Source organism: Schistocerca americana, chromosome 2 (assembly GCF_021461395.2).
Source record: "Schistocerca americana isolate TAMUIC-IGC-003095 chromosome 2, iqSchAmer2.1, whole genome shotgun sequence".
Classification (NCBI taxonomy): Eukaryota; Metazoa; Arthropoda; class Insecta; order Orthoptera; family Acrididae; genus Schistocerca; species Schistocerca americana.
In genome coordinates this window covers 367066214-367079667 of record NC_060120.1, presented here as the reverse complement: position 1 = coordinate 367079667, position 13454 = coordinate 367066214, and the positions used below count along the sequence as shown (strand labels likewise).

Below are 13454 nucleotides of genomic sequence, written 5' to 3'. Positions count from 1 at the left end.
GTTATGTATGCGGAAGGAAAACAATGAGTTAGAGAAATATACAAATTTTACCTCAGGCTAGTTGTGGGCAAAAAACGTTACTGAGAATGGCTATCAGTAAGTCAACCAAATAGTAGGCATAATAAGTTTTGTTATCCTGCTTCATGTGTAACGATAATCAGATAAATGTGCTCAAGATATTTCCTGTACTATTGGAGACATATTTACTCTGTCAGTTCCAGCGTAAATCGAAAGAAAGTAGTTATGAAGTTAGTAAGTGAAGTATCAAATTTATCGCTGCGCTATATGGTCAGCAACATTATTATTACAAGTAGTACTGAGTAATCCCGTGTGGTAGAAGACAGGTGGTTTCTTAGGAGACAGACGTGGAGTGAACTATTCAAATTCGAGACGAAATTCTAGACAAAAGCTGTAGTCTGTACATCAGATAGAGTGTCATATCAGAGGAGATTTCATCGGAAAGAAATTTCCCAACGTCTTGTTCTTCAGCGATTGCGTTTGATAAGAAGACAAAAGGTAATTATCCATACGCAATTTATTTACGTTCTGCTTCCAGCACTACTAGAGGTAGAACGTAACAATTAATTAACTGCATTTTGCACTGTTACTTTTTACTTCGATGTCATAATTGTTGTAGTCTCGCTCGGTGGTGTATGTGCTTTTAGAGAGTGTTTACAGAAGATAAGTCTTGACGTATACGAGGAGCGACTCTAGGAAACATGGTATTTTAGACTTCGAATGTCCTGTTTTTTTTTTACACTATTGCTGTGTTTGTGTTGTTATGAAGTACTATGCAATGTTCCTTGGGACATGCACGCATGCGGACGCTTAATGTATCTTATCACTTAGTTACGTATTCTGTTACATTTTTGGAAACCATTTTACGTGGAAAATATTGGTGGCTCCTTACATCCCGCACAAACGCGGGATGTATTATTAAGATGAATGAATCACTAGAAGAGCTGTGATTAAGGACGTGGAACTTGAAGTAATCGACCTGTATTTTGAGATGTGCTGTTCTCTGTCGCAGCTGATCGTCCTCGCCGCCCTCGTGGCTGTGGCCCGCGCCGGCTACCTGGGCGCCCCCGCCGTCGTCGCCCCCGGGCCTGCCATCGCTGCCCGCGCCTATGCCGCCCCCGTGGCCTACGCCGCCCCCGCTGTGAGGGCCGTTGCAGCCGCCCCCGCTGCCGTCGCCGCCGAGTACGACCCGTACCCGCAGTACAGCTACGGGTACAGCGTGTCTGACGCCATCACCGGCGACTCCAAGAGCCAGCAGGAATCCCGCGACGGTGACGTCGTCCAGGGCAGCTACAGCGTGGCCGAGCCCGACGGTTCCATCCGCGTTGTCGACTACACGGCTGACCCCGTCAACGGTTTCAACGCCGTCGTGCACAAGGAGGCCGGCGTGCACGCCGCCCCCGCCATCGCTGCCGCCCCTGCGCTGGCCTACGGAAAGGCCTACCTGCATTAAAAATCTCTCCAGTCAACATGTATTCATATAAATACTATGTACAAAGCCATATTTATCAGTGTACCTGGAATGTGTAATATAAAAACAGTTACAAACGTCTTTTCTCTCTACTGTAACACTAATTTCCTTTTAAGATGAAATATGGTTTTGTCTTACTACGCAAAATACATACAGAGGGAGTCAGGAGGAAAGGTACACCCTTTGAGGGGTGATAGTATTAGATAGCGATAGTGATTGTTGACAAAAAAAACTTCCAAAGGCTTTCAGAGACAGGACACATTTAACATACATTGTTATTTATTTTCTGCATTATTCAAAGGCAAAGGGAAGCAGTGGTTGAGAGAGGTGTGATACAGGATTGTCGCCTGTCGTCTATGTTATTTAACCTGTACATTGACAAAGTAGTGACGAAACCAAAAACAAATTTGGAGTAGGATTGAAGTTCGGAGAGAAGGAATAAAAACTTTGGGCTTTGGCGATGACACTGTAATTATTTCAGAGACAACAATGGACTTGGAAGAGAAGCTGAATGCAATGGAGAGTGTCTTGAAAGGTGGATATCAGATGAACATCAACAAAAGCTACTTAGTCTTCGTTTAAAGTGTAGAAAAAGCTGAGACGTGCAATCTGATGCAGGACACTTGTGATCTATCACGTCGTTGGGAAACTACCTCAAATTTTCCTACAAAAACTACCTGAGCTAGAGCAGATTCACGTCGCGCAATATTTTCACCTTTCTCGCGCTCTCTTCGCGCGAACTGTTAGTCCTGGTGAGAAAACGAATAGGAGTTTTTTTGTACGAATGTTAACGTAGTTTAATTTTGTACTGCGACACGTTTGCGCTGAAGGGTGTGGTTTTCATATTATTCAAGAGATACTTACAAAAGTAACACACTGAAGAGACAAAGAAACTGGTACACATGTCTAATATAGTGTAGGGCCCCCGCCAGCACGCAGAAGTGCCGCAACACGACGTGGCATGGACTCAACTAATGTCTTAAGTAGTACTGGAGGTAAGTGACACCATGAATACTGCAGGGCTGGTCATAAATCCGTAAGAGTACGAGGGAGTGGAGATCTTTTTTACACAAAATGTAACAAGGCATACCAGATATGCTCAATGATGTTCATATCTGATGAATTTGGTGGCCAGCAGAAGTGTTTTAACTCAGAAGAGTGTTCCTGGAGACATTCCGTAGCAATTCTGGACGTGTGGGGTGTCGCATTGTCCTGCTATAATTGCCCAAGTACTTCAGAATGCACAATGGACATGAAGAGATGCAGGTGATTAGACAGGATGCTTACGTACGTGTCACCTATCAGAGTCGTATCTAGACATATCAGGGGTGCCACATCACTCCGACCACACACGCCCCACACCCTTACAGAGCCTCCACCAGCGTGAACAGTCCACTGGTGACATGCAGGGTCCGTGGATTCGCGAGGCTGTGCCATACCCGTACTCGTCCATCCGCTCGATACAATTTGAAACGAGACTCGTCCGACCAGGCAACATGTTTCCAGTCATCAACAGCCCTATGTCAATGTTGACAGGCCCAGGCAAGGCGTAAAGCTTCGTCCTATGCATTCGTCAAGGGTACACGAAGCGGCCTTCAGCTCCAAAAGCCCATATTGATGAGATTTCGTTGAATGGATCGCATGCTGACACTTGTTAATGGCCCACCAATGAAATTAGCAGCACTTTGCTGAAGGGTTGCTCTTCTTTCATGCTGAACGATTCTCTTTACTCGTCGTTTATCCCTTCTTGCAGGATCTTTTCCCGACCGACCGCAGCGATATCGGAGATTTGATACACTCCTGGAAATGGAAAAAAGAACACATTGACACCGGTGTGTCAGACCCACCATATTTGCTCCGGACACTGCGATAGGGCTGTACAAGCAATGATCACACGCACGGCACAGCGGACACACCAGGAACCGCGGTGTTGGCCGTCGAATGGCACTAGCTGCGCAGCATTTGTGCACCGCCGCCGTCAGTGTCAGCCAGTTTGCCGTGGCATACGGAGCTCCATCGCAGTCTTTAACACGGGTAGCATGCCGCGACAGCGTGGACGTGAACCGTATGTGCAGTTGACGGACTTTGAGCGAGGGCGTATAGTGGGCATGCGGGAGGCCGGGTGGACGTACCGCCGAATTGCTCAACACGTGGGGCGTGAGGTCTCCACAGTACATCGATGTTGTCGCCAGTGGTCGGCGGAAGGTGCACGTGCCCGTCGACCTGGGACCGGACCGCAGCGACGCACGGATGCACGCCAAGACCGTAGGATCCTACGCAGTGCCGTAGGGGACCGCACCGCCACTTCCCAGCAAATTAGGGACACTGTTGCTCCTGGGGTATCGGCGAGGACCATTCGCAACCGTCTCCATGAAGCTGGGCTACGGTCCCGCACACCGTTAGGCCGTCTTCCGCTCACGCCCCAACATCGTGCAGCCCGCCTCCAGTGGTGTCGCGACAGGCGTGAATGAAGGGACGAATGGAGACGTGTCGTCTTCAGCGATGAGAGTCGCTTCTGCCTTGGTGCCAATGATGGTCGTATGCGTGTTTGGCGCCGTGCAGGTGAGCGCCACAATCAGGACTGCATACGACCGAGGCACACAGGGCCAACACCCGGCATCATGGTGTGGGGAGCGATCTCCTACACTGGCCGTACACCACTGGTGATCGTCGAGGGGACACTGAATAGTGCACGGTACATCCAAACCGTCATCGAACCCATCGTTCTACCATTCCTAGACCGGCAAGGTAACTTGCTGTTCCAACAGGACAATGCACGTCCGCATGTATCCCGTGCCACCCAACGTGCTCTAGAAGGTGTAAGTCAACTACCCTGGCCAGCAAGATCTCCTGATCTGTCCCTCATTGAGCATGTTTGGGACTGGATGAAGCGTCGTCTCACGCGGTCTGCACGTCCAGCACGAACGCTGGTCCAACTGAGGCGCCAGGTGGAAATGGCATGGCAAGCCGTTCCACAGGACTACATCCAGCATCTGTACGATCGTCTCCATGGGAGAATAGCAGCCTGCATTGCTGCGAAAGGTGGATATACACTGTACTAGTGCCGACATTGTGCATGCTCTGTTGCCTGTGTCTATGTGCCTGTGGTTCTGTCAGTGTGATCATGTGATGTATCTGACCCCAGGAATGTGTCAATAAAGTTTCCCCTTCCTGGGACAATGAATTCACGGTGTTCTTATTTCAATTTCCAGGAGTGTATTTTACCGGATTCCTGATATTCACGGTATACTCGTGAAATGGTCGTACTGGATAATACCCGCTTCAGCGCTACCTCGGAGATGCTGTGTTCCATCGCTTGTGTTCTGAATATAACACCACGTTCAAACTCACATAAATCTTGATAATCTGCCATTGTAGCAGGAGTAACCACTCAAACAACTGCATCAGCCACTTGTCTTAAGACAACACGCTCACCCATGCCCAAGAAAGGACTCGAACCTCCGACGGGTGTAGCCGCGCGAACGGTGGCAAGACGCCAAAGACAGCACGGCTCTCCCGCGCGGCCGTATCTCTGTATTTGAATATGCATGCGTATACCAGTTTCTTTGGCGCTTCAGTGTATAGATGCGTTCTATCTTGGAAACATTTCTAGTACTGCATACAACGTATCCCTGAATATACAAATTAAAATTACAGAAGTTGCCGAATCTTAAGTGGTCCTTAATTGGTATACAGAGTGAGTCAGAAGGAAATGTACATGTCTTGAGAGGTGACAAAATCACTGTAACTACATTAATTGGCATATTGTCACAAAACTCAGCTCTCATATAAGAAAACTCAAAAAGTTTTGTATTTTTGCAGTTGCAGCTGCAGTTCAGATTCTTGCCACGAGAGCGCAGCATTGAGCAGTGAGGCAAGATGTCGACAGGTGCCAAGAAAGCGTATGTTGTGCTTGAAATACATTCACACCAGTCTGCCGTAATAGTGCAAGGACACATCACATCGAACTTCAATACAGATCCACCAACCGTCAATTCCATTTTTGGACAGGAAATTGAGAAACTGATGGATCGGTTGTTTTGGGACTGATGATCAGCAATCCATGTCATGTAATGACGTCCGCGCTCTTTGCACAAGATACGAGTTTTTTCTCACAATAGGGCGTATGTCCATACGAAGTTTTTTCTTCAGAGGTGACAGTAGTACTGTTACTGCAAGTCCTTTTAGATTCACACTGTGGTACGTGGTTATTATAAATGGCTGAAGCGATTTCATGAAATCACAAAAAATTTATGGAAGAAAAACAAACGTAAAATGAAGTATGAAAATTCCATTTAAACTCATAATATTTAGTCGTCACATTATAGAGCATCCTCACAATAAGGACAAATGAATGGTTAAACATCTTCAGAATGTAAACACATACATTGTTCCTGAACATATTCTTTGCACAAGATACATAGCTGTATATGTAAAACCCGATCCTTTCGAGAGAATTTGCAATACCATGATCCCTTTGCTTCTTTGCTCTTTTAAGTATCATAAGGTTGGTTGGTTTTCCCACGTTTATGTTCTTGGGCTATCGTTTTGTTTTTTGCGTTGAGTCATTCATCTTTTTATGGGCTCCTTTGTCTGCAAACAAAGACTTTGAAATAATGTTTCCCTTGGAATTAAACAAGGCCCAATTGGACCATTTTAGAGACCTCCTACGTTTCGTCATTTAATTATTGACTACTTCCATGCTACTACTAATTTCCCAAATTTGATTACACAGTTTTAAAGACAAAGAAACGAGCTTTTCAAACTTATGTAATACTCGTATACAGAAGACTACTTTCAAATTACTCCAGATATTTGCAAAAGCCACACTTTCGAGGATGGTCACACGAAGCACTCAAAGGCAACAACACAAAATGGATTGAAAGAATCTCAGCTGCAATGTGTTGCTAGCGCCATGATGTGCTTACTAACAGTAGGTTCAATAAGTGCTGTCCTGGTCTTCTCGCTCATACCTTCAGAATTTCGAGCAGTGGGCCTTATTTAAAACTGAACTTTATTTGATACAACTACTTTGCATAGGGTATTAGATTATATTAAAACGCACCAACACATGTAAATCATTTCTTTAGAGAATGAACATTAGCGTCAGTTACCGAATATTCATTTTTCAGCTACTGACTTTTTTTTTATTTTTTGCAGCAGAACACTCACCAGTGCTGTACGTTTTGTTAGCAAAGTCACTGGACGTGGAGTAAAGACTCAGTACTATGAAGATAACGGGAGCCAATGATCATTGATTCATGATTAAACCAAATGTGAATAAATACGTCCAGCATCTTAACCATTGCTACTCAAAAGTATTGTTTTACCATTTGGTGATTCAAAATCTACACGCACTCCCCTCTATGGGTCGTTATAAAAAAGTTAATTTGTGTTAGAAAAGAGTTGTGCGTGGATAATCCACATATCCTGTAACGGCATTCTCTCCTACGAACTTCCTGGGATTTTCCAAATATGCTGTAACTGTTTCTCCATACATATTACCTAAGTTCCAATCGGTCTTGGCAGGAGTATATGCCCAAAGTGTAATTGGAGGACATTATGCAGTCAGCTAACAGGCCGGAACAAGATCTTGTCGCCGGCCGTGGTGACCGAGCGGTTCTAGGCGCTACAGTCTGGAACCTCGTGACCACTACGGTCGCATGTTCGAATCCTGCCTCGGGCATGGATGTGTGTGCTCTCCTTAGGTTAGTTACGTTTAAGTAGTTCTATGTTCTAGGGGACTGATGACCTTAGAAGTTAAGTCCCATAGTGCTTACAAGGGAACCTCCCCACCGCACCCCCCTCAGATTTAGTTATAAGTTGGCACAGTGGATAGGCCTTGAAAAACTGAACACAGATCAACTGAGAAAACAGGAAGAAGTTGTGTAGAACTGTGAAAAAATAAGCAAAATATACAAACTGAGTAGTTCAAGGGAAGATAAGCAACAATAAGGACGATAGTAACGCAGGAGCGCCGTGGTCTCGTCGTAACGTGAGCAGCTACGGAACGAAAGGTCCTAGGTTCAAATCTTCCATCAAATGTAAATTTTAATTTTTTATTTTCAGTTTATGTGACAAACTCTTATGTTTTCATCACTTTTTTGGGAGTGATTATCACATCCACAAGAAAACCTAAATTGGGCAAGGTAGAAGAATCTTTTTACCCATTCGCCAAGTGTACAAGTTAGGTGGGTCGACAACATATTCCTGTCATGTGATGCACATGCCACCACCAGTGTCGTATAGAATATATCAGATGTTTTCCTGTGGAGGAATCGGTTGACCTATGACCTTACGATCAAATGTTTTCTGTTCCCATTGGAGAGGCACGTCCTTTCGTCTACTAATCGCACGGTTTTGCAGTGCGGTCGCAAAACACAGGCACTAAACTTATTACAGTGAACAGAGATGTCAATGAACGAACGGACAGATAATAACTATGCAAAAATAAAGTAAAATTTTCAGTCGAAGGAAGACTTAAACCAAGGATCTCTCGGTCAGCAGCTGCTCACGCTACCACAGGACCACGGCGCTTCTAAGCACACTTCGTCCATGATGTTGCTTATGTGGCCCATGGACTACTCAGTTTGTATATTTTGCTTATTTTTTCACAGTTCCACACAACTTCTTCCTGTTTTCTCAATTGATCTGTGTTCAGTTTATCAAGGCCTATCCACTGTGCCAACTTATAACTAAATCTGAGGGGGGTGCGATGGGGAGGTTCGCTTGTCAGAGCCGTTTGGCCGGCCGAAGTGGCCGTGCGGTTAAAGGCGCTGCAGTCTGGAACCGCAAGACCGCTACGGTCGCAGGTTCGAATCCTGCCTCGGGCATGGATGTTTGTGATGTCCTTAGGTTAGTTAGGTTTAACTAGTTCTAAGTTCTAGGGGACTAATGACCTCAGCAGTTGAGTCCCATAGTGCTCAGAGCCATTTGAACCATCAGAGCCATTTGAACCATTTTGAACCAGATCTTGTCAAAAAAGGGAAAAATCTGATTTTTGCGATATTCCCAGGATTCAGTTTTTCAGAAAGTTCACTTCGTTCTCGAGGACGTTCTCATCCATGCAAACCTTCTTAATTGCTCACCGATGAAAATGTTATTGTAGTGTGGTTCCTAGTGATGGATGTTCAATTTACATTAGTCCAAGCACATAAATTGTGGAACCCAGTTCTTAGTAACTCGTGATGAAAATTACTGTGTGATTCTAAAAGCACTTCGCAAATTCACTTACATACAATATTTTATTGAAACGGCTGACATGTCGTTAAGGTGCCGCTTTGCAGCAAAATACTTCAATTTTCATTCCCGTATTGCTGTAGTTTCTAATTCCGTCACTAGAAACGTCAGTTGCGAATTCCGTCTCTAGGAACGAAAGAAAGTTTAAAATCAAAATGGTAGACTTCACAGGACATGAACGTACTCACTGAGAGATTTGGATGGAAGAAACGAAGTCAGCAACAAGGATTCAACGTAAATTTCATGCCGACTAACATAAGGAGCCTCCTACACTACTGGCCATTAAAATTGCTACACCAAGAAGATGACGTGCTACAGACGCGAAATTTAACCGGCAGGAAGAAGAAGCTGTGATATGCAAATGATTAGCTTTACAGAGCATTCACACAAGGTTGGCGCCGGTGGCGACACCTACGACGTGCTGACATGAGGAAAGTTTCCAACCGATTTCTCATAAACAAGCAACAGTCGACCGGCGTTGCCTGGTGAAACGTAGTTGTGATGCCTCGTGTAAGGAGGAGAAATGCCTACCATCACGTTTCCGACTTTGATAAAGGTCGAATTGTAGCCTATCACGGTTGTGGTTTATCGTATCGCGACATTGCTGCTGGCGTTGGTCGAGATCCAATGACTGTTAGCAGAATATGGAATCGGTGGGTTCAGGAGGGTAATACGGAACGCTGTGCTAGATCCCAATGGCCTCGTATCACTAGCAGTCGAGATGACAGGCATCTTATCCGCATGGCTGTAACTGATCGTGCAGCCACGTCTCGATCCCTGAGTCAACAGATGGGGACGTTTGCAAGACAACAACCATCTGCACGAACAGTTCGACGACGTTTGCAGAAGCATGGACTATCAGCTCGGAGACCATGGCTGCGGTTCCCCTTGACGCTGCATCATAGACAGGAGCGCCTGCGATGGTGTACTTAACGACGAACCTGGGTGCACGAATGACAAAACGTCAGTTTTTTGGGTGAATCCGTGTTCTGTTTACAGCATAGTGATGGTCGCATCCGTGTTTGGCGAGATCGCGGTGAACGCACATTGGAAGCATGTATTCGTCATCGCCATACTGGCGTATCACCTGGCGTGATGGTATGGGGTGCCATTGGCTACACGTCTCGGTCACCTCTTGTTCGCACTGACGGCACTTTGAACAGTGGACGTTACATTTAAGATGTGTTACGAGCCGTGGCTCTATCTTTCATTCGATCCCTGAGAAACCCTAAATTTCAGCAGGATAATAAACGACCGCATGTTGCAGGTCCTGTACGGGCCTTTCTGGATACAGAAAATGTTCGATTGCTGGCCTGGCCAGCACATTCTTCAGATCTCAATGGTGGCCGAGCAACTGGCTCGTCACAATATGCAAGTCACTACTCTTGATGAACTGTGGTATCGTGTTGAAGCTGCATGGGCAGCTGTACCTGTGCGCGCCATCGAAGCTCTGTTTGACTCAATGCCCAGGCGTATCAAGGCCGTTATTACGGCCAGAGGTGGTTGTTCTGGGTACTGATTTCTCAGGATCTATGCACCCAAATTGCGTGAAACTGTAATCACACGTCAGTTCTAGTGTAATATATTTGTCCAATGAATACCCGTTTATCATCTGCATTTCTTCTTGGTGTAGCAATTTTAATGGCCAGTAGTGTAGTACGCCTACCGTTTACTCCTGCCGTCAGAGTTTCATTTAAATTAGATGTAGCATTCGTCATAACAAATCTCCAAGTCACCCACGAGTTTCTAAGGCTGTCGTCGAGCGAGTGAGGACGGGTTCTGTTCGCCCCAAGAAATCAACGCATCATGCCTTACGATAGATTGGAGTTTCCCAATCAACTGACGACAGAGTGTTACGAAAAATTTTGCACCTGAAGCCACAGAGACTGACATTTTTACGCACCCTCACAAGTGCAGATAAGGAGACACGTAATGCGTTTTTTTTGCAGAACGTTACGTCGGATAGAGGAAGATGAGACACTGCTTACATGGTTTTTAGCGACTAATCGACATTTCATACAGCTAACGTGAAAGTGAATGTATCGGATGAAACTTGCAGTATTTTGCCACAAGACATCTCCGCTACCTGTACAAGCCTCCTCAATAAAATTCTGTATGAAAGTAAAGTTGTAAAGCTCTTTTAGACTCACCCTGTGGTATATGGTTATTATAAATGACTGAAGCGATTTTATAAAATCACTGTAGCTACATTAATTGACATATTGTCACAAAACTCAGTACTCACATATAAAACTAAGAAAGGTTTTGTATTGTTGCAGTTGCAGGTCAGATTCGTGCCATGAGAGCGCAGCATTGAGCAAATAGTCAACAGGCGACAAGTGCCAAGAAAGCGTATGTTGTGCTTGAAATGCATTCACATCAATCTGCCGTAATAGTGCAAGGACACATGAGGACGAGGTTCAATAGAGGTCCACCAACTGGCAGTTCCATTCTTGGAGAGGAAATTGAGAAACTGATACATCGGTTGTGGTGTGGCTGATGATCAGCAGTTCATGTCAGGGCGTCCACGCTATTCGTACCTAGCCCCACACGAGTTTTTTGTATGGGGTTATGCGAAAGATTCATTGCTTACGCCTCCTCTAGCAACAAACCTACCAGAGATGCGACTCGCATGAACAGAGCTTTTGAACAGATTGGTAGGCGCATACTGCACCATACGTGAGAAAAATTTGATTATCGACATGATATCTGCAGTATGAGTAGGGTGGTACATATGGTGCACTTCTAATATGCCAAAAAACTTTATAAGGTCGTCTATGTGTGTGAAAAACCCTGTGACAACATGTCAAATAACATAGCTACAGCAAATCTTTGAAACGTCTTCGATCATTTATAATAACGTTGTATTGTTATATGTGGCACATTCAAGAAGAGTATCACTCAGGAATCGGTTCTGCAAAGCTGAAGTTAACCTTGATCTCACGTACACACAGATACATACATGCATGCGTACATACAGTCCCATACTCAGGGAAGAAGTGTCGAGGAGGAGATGCAGAAAACATGCATCTTTGTCCTGAGCAAGGTCCAAGTGGATGTGGTTTGCCATAGCCTTCCTCTGGCGAGTTATGAAGCGTTAAGTGTGAATCTGCGTTGTATGGACTACGATGAATGTTTCTACAGCGCAATGTTGGGTTTTGGGTTTGTGTTGTTAGGATGAAGGAAAGGGAGGTGGTGAAACCTGGTTCTGACACAAAGCCTACACCTCGCGAGTAGCACCAAGAGGGATGCCAAGTTTACTGTGCCCATCCGACAGCCAGATCACCATCGGCAGTCTCACACGCCATCACTTCATGAGATGCATTGGAGATGTCTAGAGTTTAATACAGGAGAGTGGTGCAAAATGTAGTCAAATTTACCGGAAACTTATCAGTATGAACTTAGTTGTCAGTGTGACTTTGCAGACCCCCCCCCCCCCCCCCCGGTCTGGCCTGGATGTATGCACTGATCTGGTTGGAAAGGGTGTTATAAAGCTTTTCTATCCTCTCCCGAGGCAAGCTGGCCCGCTACCGTTGTAACTAGTCCTTGGTATCCTGAACACTGGCACTAGGACAGAGTTAAGGTCCCTGATGGACCCGCACGTGTTCTACTGGGGACAGATCTGGGCATCTTGGTGGCCACAGAAGTACCTCAGCACCACGCAGACACTTCATAGAGACACGTATCGTGTGTGGACGAGGATTGTCCTGCTGAAAAATGGTACCACTATACCGTCGCATGAGAGGTACCGTATGAGGACTCAGGATGTTCGTTACATACCGTTGTGGCCGAGTCGTGAACTGAAGTCTTCTCGGATGGCTCCCCACATCACTGTGTCAGGAGCAACACCGCTGTGCCTCTCTGAAACATTAGGAGAATGAGACCTCTCTCCAGATCACCACTGTACTCGCCGACGACGCTCATCCACCAGTCCACGACTCATCTCTGAACACAACGCGACATAATTCATCAGCAATCCAAGCTTCCCAGTCGCGGCACCACTCCAGACAGAGCCTTTTGTGTTGTCGTGTTAACGGTAGCATATGCATGGGACAGTAATTTCTTATTCCTGCTGCTAGTCTCTGACCAATGGCGCAGATCAAAGCAGAACGTTGCAGGAAGTCCATGGCTTGTTGTCGGATGGAAGGGACAGATGTGAAAGGGTTACGATGTGCTTGGTGCACAATAAAACGACCGTCCCTTGTGGTGGTCGACTGTAAACTTGATAACGACTGTGCTTGTCCTCACATTACCATGCAGTCCAACATAGGGCCACATCACAGCCGAGCCATCCAAAAAACTGGATGGTGTTCGATGCAGCCAGCCCGCCAAATGGAGATCCGCACTGAGGCCCCTTTAAACTCTGCCACGTCTCTGCCTGTCTCACACGAGTACATGCACTTCATAGTTACCATGAGAGTCTAATACTATTCAAATCCCTTATGTATCCTACCAAGCTTGGAAATAGCACTGTAAACGGACAAGAGTAATGCACTCCCATGGCCGTTCTACCTGTCACAGTGAATTTACTTAGCGGCTGTACGTGAGAAGTTACTTTGACGTCCTGTGATGTCTTGTGGGTACTACACTTCGTTTGTCAGGCAGTGCATTACAATATTTTTCGCAGATCCTAAATTCATTATATCTGCTACTCTATGAATCTGCTTGAATTTGTGTATAAATCGGAAAATAGCGAAAAATATCAACTTTTGAATTATTCTATGAT

At 45.6% G+C, this 13454-nt stretch overlaps 1 protein-coding gene across 1 annotated transcript; it reads left to right on the top strand.

The window, feature by feature from the left end:
• The first annotated feature begins 1009 nt into the window (after window positions 1–1009).
• On the top strand, window positions 1010–1570 carry LOC124594022 (cuticle protein 21-like). The gene has a single exon (XM_047132374.1). The coding sequence runs from the start codon at window positions 1010–1012 to the stop codon at window positions 1469–1471; it is 462 nt and encodes a 153-aa protein (XP_046988330.1). The 3' UTR covers window positions 1472–1570.
• Window positions 1571–13454: the final 11884 nt, after the last annotated feature.

Coding starts and splice junctions, on each gene's coding strand:
- LOC124594022 (XM_047132374.1), top strand. CDS start 1,010: ATGTGCTGTTCTCTGTCGCAGCTGATCGTCCTCGCCGCCCTCGTGGCT.